This window comes from Salmo salar, chromosome 27 (assembly GCF_965601325.2).
Source record: "Salmo salar chromosome 27, fSalSal1, whole genome shotgun sequence".
In the NCBI taxonomy this organism is placed as follows: domain Eukaryota; kingdom Metazoa; phylum Chordata; class Actinopteri; order Salmoniformes; family Salmonidae; genus Salmo; species Salmo salar.
The window spans coordinates 18,396,503-18,421,556 of NC_138317.1; the positions used below are offsets into that span (position 1 = coordinate 18,396,503).

At 41.5% G+C, this 25,054-nt stretch overlaps 1 protein-coding gene across 1 annotated transcript; it reads left to right on the plus strand.

The window, feature by feature from the left end:
* The first annotated feature begins 2,515 nt into the window (after window positions 1-2,515).
* Window positions 2,516-13,448, plus strand: LOC106588532 (relaxin-3 receptor 1-like). The gene is made up of 2 exons (XM_014177659.3): window positions 2,516-2,768; window positions 6,072-13,448. The coding sequence occupies exon 2, from the start codon at window positions 6,248-6,250 to the stop codon at window positions 7,481-7,483; it is 1,236 nt and encodes a 411-aa protein (XP_014033134.1). The 5' UTR covers window positions 2,516-2,768; window positions 6,072-6,247; the 3' UTR covers window positions 7,484-13,448.
* Window positions 13,449-25,054: the final 11,606 nt, after the last annotated feature.

Genomic DNA, 25,054 nt, shown 5'->3' on the forward strand with positions numbered 1-25,054 from the left:
TAGGTTGAGTCAACATATTTTTTTATACTTGCACACTCAAACACACACACACACACACACACACACACACACACACACACACACACACACACACACACACACACACACACACACACACACACACACACACACAGGGAGAGAGAAATCAGTACCATGGACAGCCACATCATATTTAGCTTACGTTGATTGGACTAACTCGTTTTTGGTATCTTTTAGACCTAGCATAGGTGATTGGATGATGTTGAAATTGTGACGTTGAAATGGTGCTGGAATAGTGGAGGCAACTTCTGTTTTCTTTGGGACTTGCGGTAACTCTGTGGTTCTAAATCAACAGTAATTTAGTTGTGCGAAAATGTCGGAAACATTACCATTTTTCACCATGCCTTAGGTCATGTAGCTGTTTGTTACATGCAATATGTTTTGTGGATTTCACCAGACAGATGTTGCTCTCGGTAGACCTAATCGACTGGTAAACATGCAGAGAAAATGTTTGTTTTGTTCTGCTACCAAAAGACAGGGAGAGATGGCTTAAAGGTCCAATGCAGCTGTTTTTATCTCATTATCAAATAATTTCTGGATAACATTTAATTCTCTAAATTGTATTGTTTTAAATTAAAACATTAAAAAATTAACTGAAATAGCTGCTTAGCAAAGAGCAATTTCTCGAACAATAATTTTGCTACTGTAGGACTGTCTGGGAGTGGTTTGGGTGGGGAGGGGGAAAATTAAGATTTTATTTTATTGGCAAAGAGATTTGGAACTATTTTTCTTATTGGTCTATTAACAAATTTACCGCATGGTGATGTCACCACAGAAGGCCAAAACTCCCTCCCAACAAAGAGTCTGAAATTATTTCAGTTGGTCTTTTCAAACAGCTCTTACACTAGAAGGGCATTAGAATCATTTTCACAATTTCACAGATTATTACAAACTCAACGTGTGGAAGTATATATAAAACATAAGAAATCACGTTTTTGACAGCACTGGGCCTTTAATGCACAGAGATAAGATAATCAGTGTTAGTCCCTTTGTATCATCCTTCTGCCTTTTCCACAGCTAATCTAATCAACTCATTCATTGCTGATGACCTTTCCAATATCAACAGTGGACTCCGCAATAAAGAGCCCATTCTTGAAAAATCTAATTTAGAGAACATCATTACCAATTTGAAAAAAAAGATGAAAACAGATAACCTAGTGCCTATTTATAACGTGTCATATACCTTGATCAATATCGATATCTAAGTACACATAGATTTATGAGTAGCCTACATAGCCTAATTTAACCTCCCCACTGGGCATACAACGAATGGTTGAATCAACGTTGTTTCCATGTCACATCAATGATGTTTAATCAACTTGGAATAGAAGTTGAATTGACGTCCCTACCCAGTGGGCTATGGCTTGATTATTTCTCAAATCTGTAGGCCTCTATGAAATGTAGAAGAAAACAGGCAGTTAGTTTCTAGGCTATATGTATAATATTTAAAGCAATTAATATGCTAATCTCCTCCAGACATAGAATATACAGTTAGCTCCAAAAGTATTGGAACAGTGACTTTTTTTGTTGTCATTTTGGCTCTGTAGTCCAATACTTTGGATTTTAAATGATACAATGACTATGGGGTTAAAGTGCAGACTGTTTGCTTTAATTTGAGGGTATTTTCATCCATATCGGGTGAACCGTTGAGAAATTACAGCACAATTTGTTGGATGCATTTGTGTTTGTTTTGGTTGTGTTTCAGATTATTTTGTGTCCATTAGAAAGTAATGGTAAATAATGTATTGTGTCATTTTAGAGTCAGTTTTATTGTAAATAAGAATAGAATATGTTTCTAAACACTTCTAAATTAATGTGGATGCTACCATGATTAAGGATCATCCTGAATGAATCGTGAATAATGATGATCCTATGTCTAGAGGAGATACTTTTTTTTTAAATGGTAGAGTACAGAGAAAAAAACAACAACAAATGTCACTGTCCAAATACTTTTGTAGCTCACTGTAGACCTCGCCTTGTTTTGAAAAATTGCTTTTCACTGCAACTGGGCAACATGCATGAATTAAAAGGTAGACCACTTACTTAGTGCAAATCCGATATTGTTTGAGGCAATTCAGGCTACATGTTCTGGCAGAACCTTTTTTTCGTTTAAGATTCTCTTGGCCTAGGCTACTATGCCATCACACCTTTCACTTTCCCAAGCCTATCCCGTTCATTTCAACTGTGTAAAACTATGACTTCGTTGATAAAGGCAACAGGGGGTATGTTTTCATTTTATTTGGCTCTTAGGTAAATTTAAGAACGACAAATTGTCGCCGTAATTCCAGTACATTTATTAATACGTGTAGTGGCTATATTAAACGCGCAACGTTAGTGGATTCCAGGCAAATTGCATCGGGTTATATAACTCTTTCAGTGCGTAATGTATTCACTTCTCAAACGTCATTCACATAGGTTAATTGCACAAAACGAGCGTGCCCACCAGTTCACAAAACGAGCGTCCCCACCAGTGAACTTTTCCGAAGTGTTTCTTAGCAGCGGGACAGTGTGAACTTAGGAACTGCAACGGGGAGGGACAGATGCAACGTTGCAGTCCAGTCTGCATTATGTTCATCTGTTCATAACTGTTACACTGCTACATTCATACACTGCTGAGGCAGGTGGTCTTTTCCGATGGTGCTGTGCGTGGTCTCCACAAGCGGACCTGTGGAACATTAGCATCGGAGCAACTGAAGCCCACTGAACTGATTACCGTCCATTCAAGTCAGGTGAGAGCTCATCTGTAATGTTAGGCAGACTTTTACATTCACGTCCGATATGTATTTACTGTCATTGTTAGATGGATAACTTTCCATTGCACATAGATCAAATGCATTTTTATGACAAGCACATTTGTCTGTTTCAATTCTGAAAAGGGATACGTGTCCCCCGAATCACCTAGGCTACTTGATTTTGTTAAATTGCTCGCTTGACCATAAACTATCTGGTCTAATATTGGCTGTCTCGTTTGAATAACTAAAGCAGGCGGCAGGTAGCCTAGCGGTTATACGGTTGGCCCAGGAACAGAAAGGTTCCTGGTTCGTTATATCGGAGGCGATGTGCTCTTAAGCAAGGCACTTAACACTAATTTGGTCAATGGGCGCTGTGATACCATGGCTGAACCTGTAAAACAACACATTTCACCGCACCTATCCTGTGTATGTGACAATAAAACATATATGTTTTCCCAATGATATTTTGTTGATAACACTTCGGAGAACATGATATGATTTGAAAGAATATCTGAATAAATAAGATGTATTTTATCCATCTAAAACATGCATAGCCTAATCTTCTTAGATCTTTTCTGCTTGCTGAAATGTAATTAATTGTATTTCGCCTACAGTGCAAGTAGGCTATACTGAGTTTACAATGTTTCAGCCTCAGGCTACTTATTTCAGTCCATTGATACAAACTATAAAAATGTAATATTATAGGCTAGATATGGATAGTTCATTTTGAATCGATTGCGCATCATTCTCAATATTAAATTATAACGTTACCCAATTGTGTTATAATGGATGGTGTTTAAATACGTGAATTTGTATCTACAATGTACATTGTATAATTAGTTATAGATCCCCTCACTGCATGATGTTTTCATATGGCCCATAATATCACTTTACATTTTTAGTCATTTAGCAGACGCGCTTATCCAGAGTGAGTTACAGTAGTGAATGCATACATTTCATACATTTTTCCCGTACTGGTCCCCCATGGGAATCGAACCCACAACCCTGGCGTTGAAAATATCATGCTCTACCAACTGAGCCATACGGGACTTCGTGGCTACTCCTCCCTACACCATACATGATTCTGATAAAAACGTGAACATTTCTCCTTAAATGAAAGATTGGCAATCGTTACAAGGGTTGGTTAAGAATGGTTAGTCTTCATTTTAAACAAGTTTTCATAAATCAATTTCATAATAAAGTGAAAAAAATGTAGAATGAGACCATATGGCAACACCGTGTGATAATGGTAGTAAACCTCTAAAATCCATAAGGTACAGTGCCTTCAGAAAGTATGCACACCCCTTTACTTTTTCCACATTTTGTTGTGTTACAGCCTGAATGTATTAAAATGTAGATGTTTTTATCACTGGCCTACACACAATATCCCATAATGTCAACGTGGAATGATGTTTTTAGACATTTTTACAAATGAAAGCTCACATATATTGAGTCAATGTATTCAACCCCTTTGTTATGGCAAGCCTAAATAAGTTCAGGAGTAAAAATGTGCTTAACAAGTCACATGGACTCACTCTGAATGCAATAACAGTGTTAACATTATTTTTGAATGACTACCTCATCTCTGTACCCAACACATACAATTACTTGTAAGGTCCCTCAGTCGAGCAGTGAATTTCAAACACAGATTGGCTGGGATTGAACCACAAAGATCAGCAAGGTTTTCCAATGCCTCATAAAGAAGGGCACCTATTGGTAGATGGGTAAAAAAAAGCAGACATTGATTATACCTTTTGAGCATGGTGAAATTATTCATTACACTTTGGATGGTGTATCAATACACCCAGTCACTACAAAGATACAGGCGTCCTTCCTAACTCAGTTTTCAGAGAGAAAGGAAAATGCTCAGGGATTTCACCACGAGGCCAATGGTGACATTAAAACAGTAACAGAGTTTAATGGCTGTGATAGGAGAAAACTGAGGACGGATAAACAACATTGTAGTTACTCCACAATACTAACCTAATTGACAGTGTGAAAAGAAGTAAGCCTGTACAGAATAAAAATATTAATGAAAAGCATCTTGTTTTTGCGACAAGGCACTAAAGTAATACTGCAAAAAAAAAATGTGGCAAAGCAATTCACTTTTTGTCCTGAATACAAAGTGTTATGTTTGGGGGAAATCCAATACAACACATTACTGAGAACCAGTTTCCATATTTGCAAGCATAGGGGTGGCTGCGTCATGTTATCGGTATGCTTGTAATCGTTAAGGACTGGGAGATGAATTCACCTTTCCTCATGGCAATAACCTAAAACACAAGGCCACATCTACACTGGAGTTGCTTACCAAGAAGACAATGAATGTTCCTGAGAGGCCGAGTTACAGTTATGATTTAAATATACTTGAAATCTATGGCAAGACCTGAAAATGGTTGTCTAGCAATGATCAACAACCAATTTGACAGAGCTTGAGGAGTTATGGGAAAATGTTGCACAATCTAGGTGTGGAAAGCTCTTAGAGACTTACCCAAAAATATTAATTCACATTTTAGCAGACACTTTTATCCAGAGTGAATTACACTAGTGAGTGCATACATTTTCATACTGGTCCCACATGTGAATCAAACCCACAACCCTGGTGCTGCAAACACCATGCTCTACCAACTGACCTACATGGGATCTCACAGCTGTAATCACTGTCAAAGGTGCTTCAACAAAGTATTGACTCAGGGGTGTGAATACTTATGTAAATTAGATTTTTCTGAAATTGAAAACATTTTTAAAAACCTGTTTTTGCTTTGTCATTATGGGGTACTGTGTGTAGATTAATGAGGATAAACATGTATTTAATCCATTTTAGAATAAGGCTGTAATGTAATAAAATGTGGAAAAAGTCAAGGGGTCTGAATACTTTCAGAATTTTGAAGAGTACCAATTACAAATACCTTAAGAGCTTAGTTCAACTATAACCCATCACAACCTAAAATATAAGGTTGTTTTAATTCATAGTTTGTTAATAACCATGTATAGCTTAAATATTGCCCTTGCTTCTTGCGACATGCAGATAATACTGTTGCGCCATCTATAAATATGAGAGTGGTTATGTTTCTCAAGCCCCATCCCTCAGCTTTATGGCAAACCCAGTGGTGAGGCTGCCATTTTGTTGTTTTTCAAATACATTTTGAAATTAATCTTATGATGGATATTTTCATAACAATACATCCCTCGAAACGATCAAACAAATCTAGCTTTGATATGTGACACCCTTTCATTTAATCAGATGAGCAATGTCTCTTTAGGCATCAAAAATAATATGCATATCTCCTTTTCTTGCAGGAAATGGAGGACAATCAATAAATGTACATGTACATTAACTTCTCATCGGACCAACCAGGAATGACCGGTCTTTTACCATTGTAAAAGCTTCTTCTTAACAGCTTCTTCTACACAACCATAATTCAGAATTTTCTCAACTGTTCTTTTGGGTGGGTTTTCTCCTGGCCACATCCAAAATGTCTGAGGCTGACTTCCAGAGACTTGAGCTGTTTTACCAGATCCTGCACAAGGACCTGTCCTGCAACCATTCCCACCTGACCTTCCATAACACCAGCATGGTATACGATCTGGACTTCCCTGGAGATGGCTCACACTGGCTGCGCGCCATCATCTCCGTGGTGTACTGTGCCGTGGCCACCGGCGGACTGCTGGGCAATCTCCTCGTGCTGTACATTCTCTGCTCCACCCGGACCATCGTCAAGAGTGCCATCAACGTCTTTGTGTTCAACCTGGCTCTGGCTGACTTGCTACTCTCCCTGGCGCTACCGTTCTGGGCAGTAGACATCACCCTGGACTACAACTGGCCTTTTGGTTTGGCCATGTGCAAGGCCGTGTCCCTCCTGACGGGCCTCAACGTCTACGCCAGTTGCTTCTTCCTGATGGCCATGAGCTTGACCCGCTACTGTTCAGTGGCTACTGCACTCAAGCCTGCTGCACCACTCGGTCACAAGCTTTGTGATTCCCGGGTAACTACCGCACTTATATGGGCCGGGGCACTGGTGGCTGCTGCACCGCGTGCCGTGTTCGCCGATCTCAACAGAGTAGGCATGGCCAATGACACTGCATGTCTGCTCCGCTTCCCTAAAGGTACGAATTGGCTGGCTGTCAACCAACTCCTGAGGCTTCTGTTTGGCTTCCTGTTGCCCTACGTCATCATGATCCTCTCCTACCTGCTCCTGCTGCGCTTCCTCTGCCGGCACAAGCTGAACGGTGTCAACCCACAGCGACAGGCTCATGTCTCCAAGTCCGTGGCAGTTGTGGTGCTCTCCTTCTGCACCTGCTGGTTCCCGTATAACGTGCTAACTCTCTGGAGTGCGCTGATCCAGCTGGATCTAACAGAAATCAGTCCCTCCTACTACTTTGTCCAGACCTACCTCTTCCCCTTGGCCAACTGTCTGGCCTTCACCAGTAGCTGCCTCAACCCTGTCATCTACTGCCTCATTCGCAGGGAGTACCGCAAGGCCCTGCGCACCCTGGTCTTGAAGTCAAGTCTAGCAATCGCTTCCAAAGCCTGCCTCTCGGCAGTCAACTCCAATGAGGGCCAGAACCGCGATGGGCAGCTGGGCATCCCGCTCAACAATATGGAAAGCCACACGGCCCAGTCTTACACCAAGAGGTCAACACTGCCCTCTACCACTCTATCGCTGGGTCCCAGTCCCAAGGGCCTCTGTCCGCTCAATGACCTCACCTGAGGAGGATATCGCTGAACCTCAGACATAGATTAATTAAAGCTTCAATTCAATTTTGTTGGGGTTTTCGCATGGGTATGACAAACCTTTTTTTCCTTTACCAAAAACACAAAGTTGTATCTATATTATGAGACAAATGCCTTGTTGCCTTTTGCATGAACACGACAAGGGTATGAATTTTTGTGAACATCATCAGGACATTCCTTCTTCTTAAAATTATGCATTGTGTTTTTTTCTGTAGTTTGTGGGATAATTTCTTAAATTAATCTTAATTATGGCAAGGTAAAGCAAATCAAATTTCAAATCAAATTAGGAAACAAGTTAACAACATGTTTTTGCATCTTATTTTGATTCTTCAGCCCAAAAAAACTGAAACTACACTATATATATAAAAGTATGTGGACACCCCTTCAAATTGGTGGATTCGGCTATTTCAGCCACACCTGTTACGGACAGCTGTATAAACATTGAGCACCCAGCCATGCAATCTCCATAGACAAACATTGGCGGTAGTATGGCCTTACCGAAGAGCTCAGTGACTTTTAACGTGGCACCGTCATGGATGCCACCTTTCCAACAAGTCAGTTCGTCAAATGTCTGCCCTGCTAGAGCTGCCCCGGTCAACTGTAAGTGATATTATTGTGAAGTGGAAACGTCTAGGAGCAACACCGGCTCAGCCGCAAAGTGGTTGGCCACACAAGCTCACAGAACGGGACAGCCGAGTGCTGAAGCGCATAGCGTGTACAAATTGTCTGACCTCGGATGCAACACTCACTACAGAGTTCCAAACTGTCTCTGGAAGCAACATCAGTACAATAACTGTTTGTCATGAGCTTCATGAAATGGGTTTCCATGGCCGAGCAGCCACACCAAAGCCTAAGATCACCATGTGAAATGCCAAGCGCCGGCACCATTCGACTCTGGAGCAGTGGAAATGTGTTCTCCAGTGATGAATCACACTTCCCCATATGGCAGTCCGACCATCGAATCTGGGTTTGGTGGATGCCAGGAGAACGCTACCTGACCGAATGCTTAGTTCCAACTGTACATTTTGGTGGAGGAGGAATAATAGTCTCGGGCTGTTTTTCATGGTTCGAGCTAGGCCCCTTAGTTCCAGTGAAGGGAAATCTTAACACTACAGCATACAATGACAACTTTGTGGCACCAGTTCGGAGGAAGGCCCTTTCCTGTTCCAGCATGACAAAGCCCCTGTGCACAAAGCGAGGTCCATACAGAAGTGGTTTGTCGAGATTGATGTGGAAGAACTTGACTGGCTTGCACAGAGTCCTGACCTCACCTTTGGGATGAATTGGAACACTGACTACAAGCCAGGCCTAATCGCCCAACATCAGTGCTCGACCTCACTAATACTCTTGTGACTGAATGGAAGCAAGTCCCCTCAGCAATGTTCCAACATCTAGTGGAAAGCCTTCCTAGAAGAGTGGAGGCTGTCATAGCAGCAAAGTGGGCACCAACTTCATATTAATGCCCATGATTTTGGAATGAGATGTTCAATGAGCAGGTGTCCACATACAATTTTTTTGATGATATTTATTGCAAATGGCCCATGTCTCTCAGCCCAAGAGGTGCAAGCTCTTTGTCCTGTTAGAGGAGCATGGTCCGCACTCGAGGGGTTGGCAGTTAAAACCCAGTGTGGGCCACTTCCTTTAATGCTGTATATTGATATTGTTGGGGTACCGTTTTTTGTAGCATTTTTAAGACTTCTTTGCTAGATCTATATGACTGGCATTTTGAGTCAACAGTTGATTGCTCCTTAGGTATAAGCAAAGACTTTGATTTCTGGTTAAAAAGATGGAAAAAGGGTCATAGACTACATTTACAAGAAAAACTGGGACAAGAAACACAATAATGTTGAAGTAAAAACCCCTGCCAACTAATATTAACACTTATATTTTGTTTTGGAGAAATGATTTACCTTCTGTAAGTTTAAGAAACATTGCCTTGTGCCTTGTGCCTTTACCAAAATCCCACATCTCTTTAAGATATTTTCTAATTTCTCTCCCTCGTGAGGAGGGAGGATAATGAAAGTTCACAGAGGTAACACGTAAAGGTAGACCTACCAATTTGTTATAGTGTTTTTACTGATATCAAGTTTGCTTATGAATTATTAAGTGACTCAAATTCGTAATTCACCAAATCAGTAACAGAATTACAGAAAAATCAGTAATGGAATGACTGCAATTGAATTGCCTACAATGGGAAATCATAGTACTCACAAACCACAGATGGGTCACCTGCTACTGTCCACCCTTCCAATGGCAAAATTTTATGTTCAGCTCATAACTGTTTTTTCTCTCTTTCTGTTGTCTGGTGGTCAATGCAAGACTGTGAAAACAGTCTGGGCAACCCCTCCCTCTCCCTCTCCCTCTCACTCTCCCTCTCACTCTTTCTCTCACTCTCCCTCTCTCTCTCTTGCACTCTCTCTTTCTCTTCTATCTCTTTCTCCATTTAATGTCACCTCTCTCTGTCACGCCCTGATCTGTTTCACCTGTTCCTGTGATTGTCTCCACCCCCTCCAGGTGTCGATTATTTTCCCCAGTGTATTTATCCCTGTGTTTCCAGTCTCTCTGTGCCAGTTTGTCTTGTATGTTTAGTCAAGTCAACCAGTGTGTTTTTCCTGTACTCCTTTTCTATTCTCTTTTTATAGTCCTCCCGGTTCTGACCCCTGCTTGACCCTGGACTACTTTCCTGCCTGCGCTGACCTTTATTCTGCCTGCCCTTCGGTACCTATTGGACTCTGATCTGGTTTTGACCTTTTTGCCTGTCCACGACCATTCTCTTGCCTACCCCTATGGATTAATAAACATTGTAAGTCTCCAACCATCTGCCTCCTGTGTCTGCATCTGGGTCTCACCTTGTGCCTTGATACTCTCGGCTCTTATTGACACCTACCACGACACCTACCACCTACGCTCTTTCCACTTACTGTAAGAAGCATCCTCACCCACTGAGCACCGACCGACACCGGATGTCCATGGACGTTGAAAGCGAGTTGAAATTTGATCAGTCCGCCCTGGCCGGACCAAATCTTACCCAATCATAGGCATCTATGTTTCACAATTTTGGACATCATAGTGCAGTACAGTAGAGCATAGTAGAGCCCAGTACAGTAAAGAAAATTAGAGTAGAATAGAGTAGAGTTTACTGCAGTACAGTACAGTAGAGCATAGTAGAGCCCAGTACAGTAAAGAAAATTAAAGTAGAATAGAGTAGAGTTTACTACAGTACAGTACAGTAGAGCACACCAGAGTAGAGTACAGTATAATGCACTGTATTGTACTGTACTCTACTATGCTCTACTGTGCTGTACTGTGATGTCCAAATTTGTGAAACATAGACTTCTTTGATTGTTTCCGATTTGGTCTGGTCCGGACAAACCAACTGTGGTCTTGTTTGGGGGCGGAGCTCATTACAATAATAGCCAGTGTGTAGAACAATACCCAAATATGCAAAATAAGAATATGCATATTTCTACCTTTGTGTACCTATTCAGGATACATCATCATGAAGAGAATGATATTCATCTCCATTATTATGCATTTATATTCTGAACAAAAATATAAATGCAACATGTGGAGTGTTGGTCCCATGTTTCATGAGTTGAAATAAGAGATAGATTAGGGCCTAATCCATAGATTAGGACCTAATTTATTTATTTCAATTGACTGATTTCCTTCTATAAACTGTAAGTCAGTAAAATCTTTGAAATTGTTGCATGTTGCGTTTATATTTTTGTTCAGTATAGTACAGATCAGGGACACAGGATGTAATTCCATTACCGTAATTGTGTTACCGGATGTAAATCCACTTCACTTACTGTAGTTAAATAACCGAAATATATAGATTTTAACTCAGTGTCATGCCATAGCTGACACTGCATTCTTTCTGCAGACATCTTTGAATCTTAATTAGGTGCAAATATTTAACAAAGTTTTTGGAAAACATCGTTGCATAAGTAAATGTAAATGTGTTTTTGTGAAATGTTCTGTGTAAATTGTTCAAATGAGACATTCTGCATAGAGTTTTATGGTTTGTTAAACTTTGAAATCAATGGTTTTGTTTGGCATATATTTTAAAGCATAATTCCGTTACCGTGGCATTGCCCTCTAGCATTTTTTCTAATCATCCTAATGTGTATGTCCTCATCATGGACAAGTGTATTCAAATTATCCTGCATCTGGTGGTCTCCACAAGAGGTAAAAATAAATAACAGGGACAAACATTGTTGGCAAGAAACTGTTTTTAGTGACATATTTGAAATATACTCAAAGATGATTGAGATATAATTTCCAGATAAAACTGTTGGGAACCAGTTGTACAACAGAATGTACTCAATGAACCACTTCAGATGAGCTGAATTAACCAGTGGCATGTCTCCAAGTTACAGGTGCAAGATACAATTATGTTGTACAAATGCCTGTGTTGTCAGTTTGCTATTCCTAATAGAAGAAATGTAACTTATGTTTTGGTTGTGAAGGCTATGCAACCCACCGGGTGCAGACGTCAATTCAACGTCTATTCCACGTTGGTTCAATGTAATTTAATTGAAATTACGTGGAAACAACATTGATTCAACCAGTGTGTGACCATTGAGCGTCAAATGATTGTTTTGCTTTAGCAAGTTTAATGTCATTGTATTGGGATATCTTCTCACATTTCAAGTAGTTGTTGATAATTATACAACGGGTGGGTCTTATCCTGAATGCTGATTGGTTAAAACTGCATTCCAGCCTGTGCCTATTCCACAAGTTACCACCAGCTAAATCTATGACGTTAAAATGCCTATTTACTCTTTTCTATCTGACTGCGCAATCCACTGTCTAATCAGCCCAGCCAGGCAATGTATAAACTTTATCTCCACTATAAAAAGCATTTAGACATTATCTCACATTTCTTTTAAACTAACATTTAGTTTTAAACTAAATTGTAATAACCTCGCTGTCTGTCTGTTCCGACATTTGCAAAATTGTTTCAATATTCAAATCCGATCTCCAGCTGTCCCATAGTAATGAATGTGTCAGGAGTCGGGATGAGACAGACAGGTAGGCAACTTTTCTCAGCCAGTTGAAATCATGAATCAGCATAATTTTTATGGATATATACAAAGAACTATCAATAGAAAACAGGTAAAACAAAATTAACTGTAGCTATTTTGCAGTCTTTCCAGCTTCAATTTGAAATGATTGTGTTAGCTGTGTTGTTGGCTAGCTCTCGAACAACAGTGTCTTGACGAGAGAGCACATATTTTATGCCAGGTGGAATTGCGCATGATTAGTTCATTGTTATGGACGTACCAAATAAATGTCAGTAGAAAACAGCTTAAACAAATGCAAATACAGCTACTCTATTGTTATTCTGGCTGCACTGTTGCACGTGGCTGTAAATTAGCCGTAGTTGGCTAGCTAGCAAGCAAGGGATAAGAACGTTGCCAGCCAGTATGGCAATGGTACATTTAGAACGAACGACTGGGTCGTGTCCGTAGATAAAGAACAAAAAGACTGTACGACTGTGTCGCGTTTCTGGCAACCGAACCCATAGAACAGACGACCAGCCAGCTTGGCTAGCAGCCCTATATTTGTGTCGGGACTACATCTTGTGAAAGGATGAAATAGTATGAATAAATTCAGCAAATATGTCAATCATTATTTGAATATGTTGGTATCCCGTTGAATAAAAGCAATAATGCCTTGGAAGTCGATGTTTGGAGGATATATTGGCAAGGTTTGCCGGCCCTCGACGAACACCACCCAGGCAAATATATCATCCAAATTCCGGCTTCTCGAGCATAATTGATGATGGTTGTCAGTTTTTGGGTGAAACGCTATTGTTACATCTGATAAAGATTGTTACATTTTGCATATTTGTTCATTGAAAGTACTGTATGTGCTTTCTCAAGGTAGTCTTTCATCTGTAAAGTTTTTTCTGTCAATAAACATGATATTCTATTCTTTGGATTGGAACTTTTCTTTAAAGTTGGCACTGATCTTACTGATGTGAAACTTGAGGTTCCTGCAAAAAAAAAAAAAGATTTAGGCAGCCCAAAAATGACATCTTGTCGATATTCACATCATGCCTACAGTTGAAGACAAGTGTCTTCCCAACAAACCAAGAACATTCCCAGGACATAAGATAACATTCCCAGTATGGCAGGCACGGGAAAACCCCCACTTGATTTTCATTGGCTGATCTCTCAGTCCATCACCATCTCTAGCATAACACTTAAGCATTGTTCATACCGCAGGCCTTAATGCTCAAATCAATCCGTTTTGGAATACTGACTGTCCAAACAGCAAGTTACATGTGACCAAATTGGATTTGTGTGTGGTCAGACAGCCGTCATTTGCTGACATGGCCATGCTAGTTGTCATAGGAACTACGGGTGTGTGTGCTGTGGGGTAGGTTTATTGGTGGTGGTGCTCATGCTTCCTATCACTCAGAAGTTATGTAGCAAGCTAAGGTAGAAACAATGACTGTCATTGATGTTTCCCAGTTGCTTTGAATGTTCAAAATCATAGTGTAGGAACACTTTTAAAGCCTCAAAGGATAATATGATCTTTCAAAACGACTCCTTTTTGGCTAGCCACATCAGTCACCTAGCAAGCTAGGTAGCTGATTAGCTTTCTAGCACATTCACTCATTTGTTTGTAAAAATATTAACAAGATACCACATGTTCTTGTCAAACTGTCAACAGAGTAGCTAGCAAGCAACAAGATATTCCAAATAACAGTGTATAAACCGGTAGAGGGCAAATAAATCAGATTTGACTGTGCCGCATGGCTGGGAATTAGATTTGTATCTGACTTTAAACCACCTATGAAGGTGATTTGAGTCACTTCAAACTGCCAATGTGAACAAGGCTTTAAAACCTGTGGATTTCAATGTGCGAGCAGCACAAGTGACTTAATCCTAAGGGAGATTCTCAATTGGGGAAAAAGTCTGTCCTCTCCTTGACTCCTCTGTCCTCCGTGACCCGGAAACCGATAAGTGGTCACCATTCTGACATTCTTGAACTGCATTGTTGGTTAAGGACTTGTAAGTAATCATTTCACTGTAAGGTCCGCACCTGTTGTATTCGGCGCATGTGACAAATACAATTTGATTTTATATGTAGGAGAGTATCAATTCGTTAATAGGCAAACAGAGGAGTATGCTTCTCTCCTCAATAACCCCCTTCATTCAAATCAAATCAAATTTTATTGGTCACATACACATATTTACCAGATGTTATTGTGGGTGTAGTGAAATGCTTGTGTTCCTAGCCCCAACAGTGCATTAGTATCTAACAGTTCACAAAAATACATACAGAAATTGCTGTACAATATGATCTTGTTGCCATCTAATGCACATGCAAATGTTATAAATGAACACTGCAGAGCTCTCCCTGTCCTCTGCCGTGCCCTGATGGTATTACTGCTGATTATATCTGGAAATGTGCATGTACATCATGGCATATCTACTGTTGCGAGCCCAAATTCTGATTTGTGTTCTGATATCTGCTTTACTGATTTCTGCTCTTGTAAAAACCTGGGTTTTCTATACATTAACACTAGAAGCTTATTACCTAAAATGTATAAATTGAAAGTGTGGGTTCACAACTCCAACGCAGATGTGTTGGTCATTACTGAGATTGTGTTAAGAAAGAGTGTTTGGAACACTGATGTTGTGTCACAGTATCTAACGAAGGTGTCGGGCGGCGCTCGGCGGTCGTCGTCGCCGGCCTATTAGCTGCCACCGATCGTTGTTTCTGTGTCTTTTGGTTTTGTCTGTCTATCCCGCACCTGTTTTGTGTTTGTCATTAGTGGGGGGTTATTTAGTGTGTATTTTCAGTTGGGGTTCTCGTGCGGGATTGTTTATTGTCCACTCAGGACAGTTGCGAGTATAAGCTGTTATTGTACATTATATTTCAGTGCGCTTATTTTGGGAATGTGTTTTCCCCTGGCGGACTTCGCCACGCGCCCTGTGCCCTACGGCTATTGCGTTTGCTATTATTATTAAAACACAGTTGCTCCGGCCCTCTGTCTCCTGCTCCTGATTCCACATCTCCACTGGTCCTAGACAGCCGTGACATGTTGACCTTTCTGGTTATAACCTTTTTCGGCAAGACAGATCTTCCAAAGGTGGGGGAGTGGCAATCTTTACCAAGGATCAACTTCAGTGCTCGGTTGTCTCCACCAAGTCTGTCCCCAAACAATTTGATTCGCTGGTTTTACGCATTAAACTTTCCAATAACTCTTTGTTGACTGTTGCTGGGTGTTATCGGCCACCATAAGCACCGGCCTGTACCCTAAATACCCTAACTCTCTCCTGGCTCCTTATACTAAGTCTGAATTTGTCCTGCTAGGTGACCTAAACTGGGACATGCTTAAACCACCTGACCATGTCTTAAAGCAATGGGACTCCCTAAATCTTTCTCAGATTATAACCAATCCCACAAGCTATGACTCCAAACACCCAGAAAAGGCTACTTTCCTTGGTGTTATCCTTACAAATAATCCTGATAGGTATCAGTCTGGTGTTTTCTGTAATGATCTTAGTGATCACTGTTTTGAATCACCGAGCTGACAAGGTAAAAATCTGTCGTTCTGCCCCTGAACAAGGCAGTTAACCCACTGTTCCTAGGCCGTCATTGGAAATAAGAATTTGTTCTTAACTGACTTACCTAGTTAAATAAAGGTGAAAAAATTAAAATCACTGTTTTACAGCCTGTGTTCGTAATGGCTGCTCAGTGAAATGACCGTTCTTGACTTGTCATAGACGCTTTGTAAAAAACTTTAATGAGCAAGCCTTCCTTCATGATCTGGCCTCTGTAAATTTCCCTCTGGAATGTCCCAGTAGTGAGGAATCCCAGAGTGGACAGCACTTGGACAGATAGGGTATGGCATGAATACAGCACGGATTTAGATTAGGGGCTAAATCCGTGCAAAAATCTGACAGACCACTTCTTGAGAGACCACAGCGACTTAAAAGCCATGGATCATCATGCGCAAAAAAGTCATTCCGGTCTCTGAAAACTCTCTCCCTTCTAAAAGAAAGGGTCTAATTTTTAAAACGGACTTATGATCAAAATTTATCGTAAGTGTGACTTCCGCAGAAAACCACATATAAGTAGTTATTTATAAAACCTTACTTTGACTTGGAAATGTGCTTATCTCTACGCAAAGTCTAGACTTGACGTAAGTGATTTTCCTGCTGGTTATGTAGGGGTTTTGCAGTTTGGGACCCATACGCGTCCACGCCTGTGGTGAACTTTACATTAGCTTTATGAACAAGTTGTTAGGAATTATCCATTAAAGGTGAGAGGAATTAATAGCCAAACGCAAGGTGTTTTGAATTAAAAACAGGATGTGATGTTCTATAAATAGTGTGTCAAATTAGAAAAAGGTAGCCATGGCTGTTCTTGAGTTATTGGAAGACATTGAAAACCGTGCTTCTTTAAGGTTTCTGCCCCTATCATCGCCAAGCCCATCTCTGACCTTTTTAACCTGTCTCTACTCTCTTGGGAGGTTCCCATTGCTTGGAAGGCAGCCATGGCGCATCCTTTATTTAAAGGGAGAGATAAAGCTGATCCTAAATGTTAAAGGCCAATTTCTATTTTGCCCTGTTTATCAAAAGTGTTGAAAAACTTGTCAATAATCAACTGACTGACTTTCTTGAAGTCTATAGTATTCTCTCGGGTATGCAATCCGGTTTCAGCTCAGATTATGGATGTGTCACTGCAACCTTAAAGGTCCTAAATGATGTCACCATTGCCCTTGATTTTATGCAATGTTGTGCAGCTATTTTTATTGTCTTGGCCAAAGCTTTTGATACGGTTGACCATTCCATTCTTGTGGGCCGGCTAAGGAGTATTTGTGTCTCTTTGGCCTGGTTTGCTAACTACCTTTCTCAAAGAGTGCAGTGTATAAAGTCAGAAAATCTGCTGTCTCAGCCACTGCCTGTCACCAAGGGAGTACCCCAAGGCTCGATCCTAGGCCCCACACTCTTCTCAATTTACATCAACAACATAGCTCAAGCAGTATGAAGCTCTCTCATCCATTTATATGCAGATTATACCGTCTTATACTCAGCTGTCCCCTCCCCGGATTTTGTGTTAAACGCTCTACAACAAAGCTTTCTTACTGTCCAATAAGTTTTCTCTGCCCTTAACCTTGTTTAGAACACCTCCAAAACAAAGGTCATGTGGTTTGGTAAGAAGAATGCCCCTCTCCCCACTGGTGTGATTACTACCTCTGAGGGTTTAGAGCTTGAGGTAGTCACCTCATACAAGTACTTGGGAGTATGGCTAGATGGTACATTGTCCTTCTCTCAGCACAAATCAAAGCTGCAGGCTAAGTTTAAATCTAGACTTGGTTTCCTCTATCGTAATCACTCCTCTTTCACCACAGCTTCCAAACTAACCCTGATTCAGATGACCATCCTACCCATGCTAGATTATGGAGACGTAATTTATAGATCGGCAGGTAAGGGTGCTCTCGAGCGGCTAGATGTACTTTACCATTCAGCCATCAGATTTGCCACCAATGCTCCTTATAGGACACATCACTACACTCTATACTCCTCTGTAAATGGGTCATCTCTGTATGCACGTCGCAAGACCCACTGGTTGATGCTTATTTATAAAACCCTCTTAGGCCTCACTCCCCCATCTGAGATACCTACTGCGGCCCTCATCCTCCACATACAACACCTGTTCTGCCAGTCAAATTCTGATAAAGGTCCCCAAAGCACACACATCCCTGGGTCGCTCCTCTTTTCAGTTCGCTGCAGCTAGCGACTGGAACGAGCTGCAAAAAACACTCAAACTGGACAGTTTTATCTCCATCTCTTCATTCAAAGACTCAATCATGGACACTCTTACTGACAGCTGTGGCTGCTTCACGTGATGTCTCTACCTTCTTGCCCTTGTGCTGTTGTCTGTGCCCAATAATGTTTGTACCATGTTTTGTGCTGCTACCATGTTGTACTGCTGCCAAGTTGTGTTGATACCATGTTGTTGTCATTTTGTGATGCTACCATGCTGTATTGTCATGTGTTGCTGCCATACTATGTTGTTGTCTTAGGTCTCTCTTTATGTTGTGTTATGGTGTCTCTCTTGTTGTGATGTGTGTTTTGTCCTATATTTTTATTTCATTTTTTATTTTTAATCCCAGCCCTCGTCCCCGCTGGAGGCTTTCTGCCTTCTGGTAGGCCGTCATTGTAAATGATCATTTGTTTTTTACTGGCTTGCCTAGTTAAATAAAGGTTAAATAAAAAATATGAAATGTTGCGCCTTCTTCACCACACTGTCTGTGTGGGTGGATCATTTCAAATTGTCAGTGATGTGTACGGCGAGGATCTTGAAGCTTTTCACCTTCTCTACTGCGGTCCCGTCGATGTGGATAGGGTTGTGCTCCTTCTGCTGTTTCCTGAAGTCCATGATTAGCTTCTTTGTTTTGTTGACGTATTTTCCTGGCACCACTCCACCAGGGCCCTCACCTCCTCCCTGAAAGCTGTCTCGTCATTGCTGGTAATCAGGCCTACTACTGTTGTGTCGTCTGCAAACTTGATGATTGAGTTGGAGGCGTGCTTGGCCACGCAGTCATGGGGGAACAGGGAGTACAGGAGGGGGCTGAGCACACACCCTTATGGGGCCCCTGCGTTGAGAATCAGCAAAGTGGAGGTGTTGTTTCTTACCTTCACCACATGGGGGGCAGCCCGTCAGGAAGTCCAGCACCCAGTGGCACAGGGCGGTGTTCAGACCCCGGGTCCCCAAGCTTAATGATGAGCTTGGAGGGTACTATGGTGTTGAAGGCTGAGCTTTAGTCAATGAACAGCATTCTTACATAGGTATTCCTCTTGTTCAGATGGGATTGTGGTGGCCATCTTGAAGCATGTGGGGACAGCATACTGGGATAGGGAGAGATTGAATATGTCCGTAAACACACCAGCCAGATGGTCTGAGCATGGTCTGAGGACACGGCTAGGGATGCCGTCTGGGCCGGCAGCCTTGCAAGGGTTAACACGTTTAAATGTCTTACTCACGTTGGCCACGGAGAAAGAGAGGGGGGCCCCACAGTCCTTGGTAGCGGGCTGTGTCGGTGGCACTGTATTATCCTCAAAGTGGTCAAAGAAGTTGTTTTAGTTTGTCTGGAAGCAAGACGTCGGTGTCCGTGATGTGGCTGGTTTTCTTTTTGTAGTCCGTAATTGCCTGTAGACCCTGCCACATACGTCTTGTGTCTGAGCAATTGAATTGCGACTCCACATTGTCCCTATACTGACATTTTGCTTGTTTGATTGCCTTGCGGAGGGAATAACTACACTGTTTATATTTGGCCATATTCCCAGTCATCTTTCCATGGTTGTATACAGTGGTTTGCGCTTTCAGTTTTGCGAAAATGCTGCCATCTATCCACAGTTTCCGGTTAGGGTAGGTTTTAATAGTCACAGTGGGTACAACATCTCCAATGCACTTCCTTATAAACTCAGTCACTGTGTCCGTGTATAAGTAAATGTTAATCTCAGAAGCTACCCCGGAACATATCCCAGTCCACGTGATCAAAACAATCTTGAATCATGGATTCCGATTGGTCAGACCAGTGTTGAATAGATCTTAGCATGAGTACTTCCTGTTTGAGTTTCTGCCTATAGGAAAGGAGGAGCAAAATGGAGTCATGTTCTGATTTTCCGAAGCGAGGACGGGGGAGGGCCTTGTAGGCATCCTGGAAGGTGGAGTAACAGTGGTCAAGCATTTTAGCACCGCGAGTACTATAGTTAACCTGTCTGGGCCAGTGGGACGCTTGCGTTCCACCCTAATCAACAGCCAGTGGAATCGCGTCGCGCTAAATGCAAAACCTCATAAATGCTATAACTTAAATTTCTCAAACATATGACTATTTTACACCGTTTTATAGATACACCTCTCCTGAATCGAACCACGTTGTCCGATTTCAAAAAGGCTTTACAGCAAAAGCAAAACATTAGATTATGTCAGCAGAGTACCCAGCCAGAAATAATCACACAGCCATTTTCAAAGCAACTAGCATGCATCACAAATACCCAAAACACAGCTAAATGCAGCACTAACCTTTGACAACCTTCATCAGATGACACTCCTAGGACATCATGTTACACAACACATGCATTTTTTGTTCGATAAAGTTCATATTTATATATAAAAACAGCATTTTACATCGGCGCATGACGTTCAGAAAATCTTTTCCCTCAAATGCTTCCGATGAATAAGCGCTACAATTTACAAAATTACTATTCGAAAACATTGTTAAAATGTAATATTGTCATTCAAAGACTTATAGATTAACATGTCTTGAATGCCATCTCTTTGCCAGATTTAAAAATAACTTTACTGGGAAATCACACTTTGCAATAAACGACGTGGTATGCCCAGAAAAAAAGTCTAGGCTATAAATGTTGGAGCCATCTTGGAACGATCAACCATCAAAAATACTATTGTAAATAATCCCTTACCTTTGATTATCTTTATCAGAAGGCACTTCTAGGAATCCCAGGTCCATAACAAATGTAGTTTTGTTCAAAAAAGTTAATAATTTATGTCCCAATAGTGTTAGCGCGCTCCGAAGGCTAGTGAAAATGTACCGTGTGCGTCTGACTTGTCGTCAGGAATGAGCAAAAAAAAAATATTTAAGTTCGTTCAAACATGTCAAACGTTGTATAACATAAATCTTTAGGGGCTTTCTCAACCAGGGCTTCAATAATATTCCATTGGGACGGTTGCATTGTCTTTCAAAACGTTTCGAAAAGGGAGAGTACCCATGGGCGCCGACGTCACAATGGTAATGGCCCATCCCCTGTGACCAAGATAAACAGGCTCTCTTTCAGTCAATTTTGATAGTAGGAGACTCAAACCACTTTGTAAAGACTGGGGACATCTAGTGGAAGCCATAGGAAGTGCTAAATTATTCACAAGCCCCTGTGTGTTTCAATGGCAAATGTTTGAAGTGATATCCACACATCAGATTTCAGTTTCCTGTCAGGATTTGTCTCAGGGTTTTGACTGCCATATGAGTTCTGTTATACTCACAGACACCATTCAAACAGTTTTAGAAACTTTAGGGTGTTTTCTATCCAAATCAAACAATTATATGCATATTCTAGTTACTGGGCAGGAGTAGTAAGCAGATTAAATCGGGTACGTTTTTTTATCCGGCCGTGCAAATACTGCCCCCTATCCCCAACAGGTTTTAATGTGGTGATAGAACTTTGGTAGCGTTTTCCTCAAATTTGCTTTGTTAAAATCTCCAGCTACAATAAGTGTGGCCTCAGGATATGTGGTTTCCAGTTTTCACAAAGTCCAGTGTAGTTCCTTGAGGGCTGTCGTGGTATCAGCTTGAGGGGGAATATACACGGCTGTGACTATAAACGAAGAGAATTGTCTTGGGAGGTAATACGGTCGGGATTTGATTGTGGTATTCTAGGTCAGGTGCATTTTAATGAGGGAAATAAGTATTTGACCCCCTCTCAATCAGAAAGATTTCTGTCTTTTATACAGGTAACGAGCTGAGATTAGGAGCAAACTCTTAAAGGGAGTGCTCCTAATCTCAGTTTGTTACCTGCATAAAAGACACCTGTCCACAGAAGGAATCAATCAATCAGATTCCAAACTCTCCACCACGGCCAAGACCACAGAGCTCTCCAAGGATGTCAGGGACAAGATTGTAGACCTACACAAGGCTGGAATGGGCTACAAGACCATCGCCAAGCAGCTTGGTGAGAAGGCGACAACAGTTGGTGCGATTATTCGCAAATGGAAGAAACACAAAAGAACTGTCAATCTCCCTCGGCCTGGGGCTCCATGCAAGATCTCACCTCGTGGAGTTGCAATGATCATGAGAACGGTGAGGAATCAGCCCAGAACTACACGGGAGGATCTTGTCAATGATCTCAAGGCAGCTGGGATCATAGTCACCAAGAAAACAATTGGTAACACACTACGCCATGAAGGACTGAAATCCTGCAGCGCCCGCAAGGTCCCCGTGCTCAAGAAAGCACATATACATGCCCGTCTGAAGTTTGCCAATGAACATCTGAATGATTCAGAGGACAACTGGGTGAAAGTGTTGTGGTCAGATGAGACCAAAATGGAGCTCTTTGGCATCAACTTAACTCGCCGTGTTTGGAGGAGGAGGAATGCTGCCTATGACCCCAAGAACACCATTCCCACCGTCAAACATGGAGGTGGAAACATTATGCTTTGGGGGTGTTTTTCTGCTAAGGGGACAGGACAACTTCACCGCATCAAAAGGACAATGGACGGGGCCATGTACCGTCAAATCTTGGGTGAGAACCTCCTTCCCTCAGCCAGGGCATTGAAAATGGGTCGTGGATGGATATTCCAGCATGACAATGACCCAAAACACACGGCCACGGCAACAAAGGAGTGGCTCAAGAAGAAGCACATTAAGGTCTTGGAGTGGCCTAGCCAGTCTCCAGACCTTAATCCCATGGAAAATCTGTGGAGGGAGCTGAAGGTTCGAGTTGCCAAACGTCAGCCTCGAAACCTTAATGACTTGGAGAAGATCTGCAAAGAGGAGTGGGACAAAATCCCTCCTGAGATGTGTGCAAACCTGGTGGCCAACTACAAGAAACGTCTGACCTCTGTGATTGCCAACAAGGGTTTGGCCACCAAGTACTAAGTCATGTTTTGCAGAGGGGTCAAATACTTATTTCCCTCATTAAAATGCAAATAATTTTATAACATTTTTGACATGCGTTTTTCTGGAATTTTTTGTTGTTATTCTGTCTCTCACTGTTCAAATAAACCTACCATTAAAATTATAGACTGATCATACACTACCCACCATTGCGACCTGTACGCTCTCGTTGGTTGGCCCTCGCTTCATACTCTTCGCCAAACCCACTGGCTATAGGTTATCTACAAGTCTCTGCTAGGTAAAGCCCCGCCCACTGGTCACCATAGCAGCACCCACTCGTAGCGTGCACTCCAGCAGGTATATCTCACTGGTCACCCCCAAAGTCAATTCCTCCTTTGGTCGTCTTTCCTTCCAGTTCTCTGCTGCCAATGACTGGAACGAACTGCAAAAATCTCTGAAGCTGGAGACTCATATCTCCCTCACTAGTTTTAAGCACCAGCTGTCAGAGCAGCTCACAGATCACTGCACCTGTACATAGCCCATCTGTAAACAGCCCATCTATCTACCTACCTCATCCCCATACTGTATTTATTTATTTATCTTGCTCCTTTGCACCACAGTATCTCTACTTGCACATTCATCTTCTGCACATCTACCATTCCAGTGTTTTAATTGCTAAATTGTAATTACTTCGCCACCATGGCCTATTTATTGACTTAACTTACCTCATTTGCACTCACTGTATATAGACTTGTTTTTTCTTTTGTTTTACTGTATTATTGACTATATGTTTTGTTTATTCCATGTGTAACTCTGTTTTGTTGTATGTGTCAAATTGCAATGCTTTATCTTGGCCAGGTCGCAGTTGCAAATGAGAACTTGTTCTCAACTAGTCTACCTGGTTATATAAAGGTGAAATAAATAAAAAAATCTTTGTCAGTGGGCAAATGTACAAAATCAGCAGGGGATCAAATACTTTTTTCCCTCACTGTACTCAGAAGCGGTGGATGGTGTGCACGCCACCTGAGTCAGACTAAAAGTCCACTTCGAATACCTCTTCTCCCCCGGCGACATCTTTGAGCAGCCTCTGGGATAAGTTCAATTGCCCTGGGGGAAGTTCTTTCCGGTTGTATGTAATAACACAAAAAACAGTTCTGGGCAAATAATGTAAGAAATAGCACATTAAAAATATATATATATTACAAAGTTGCATAGGATCTAGAAGCAGAGCTGCCATGTCTGTCGGCGCCATTTTGCCATGTAGTCAAGGATACACAGAGAGATTCTCAATTGGTTCTGCTCGACTCCTCATGTCCTTCCCTCCTTCCTCTCCTTGCCTCCGTTTGAAAAAGGTCAAAGGTAATCGAGGCGAGGAGAGGAAACATCGAAACAAATGTGCTTGCATGAAATTACTTTTACAGAGGAGGAATCACTAAATATACAGGGGGGTCCGGAATTATTGGATCCCTTGAGAAAGATGAGCAAAAAAGACTGTATAAAATAACTAATGCAAATACTGAGCTATATTATATGCAACAACAAAAAATGATATGATTGTATAATAATACAATTGCTCAGAGTAAGAGATTTTGTTTAACAAGTTGTAAAATTATTGGATCACCTATTTTCAATACTCCAGCCCCCTCCCCTTTTGAGGGTAACGTCACTGAGCCTTTTTCTAAAATGTTTTATGAGATTGGAGACCATTGCTTTATAGAGAATCTTTCCAGATCCTTGATATCCTTGCGCTTATGTACTGTCCTCCTCAATTCAAACTACAGGTTTTTCATGTCCGGAGACTGAGACTGAGATGGCCATTGCAAAATGTTGATTTTGTGCTAAATTAACAGTTTCTTTGTGGATTCACTTGCTGCTAAGTTTCAGCCTCCTGGCAGAGGCAACCAGGTTTTTGGCTAAAATGTCAATCATATTTTTTCACAAGAC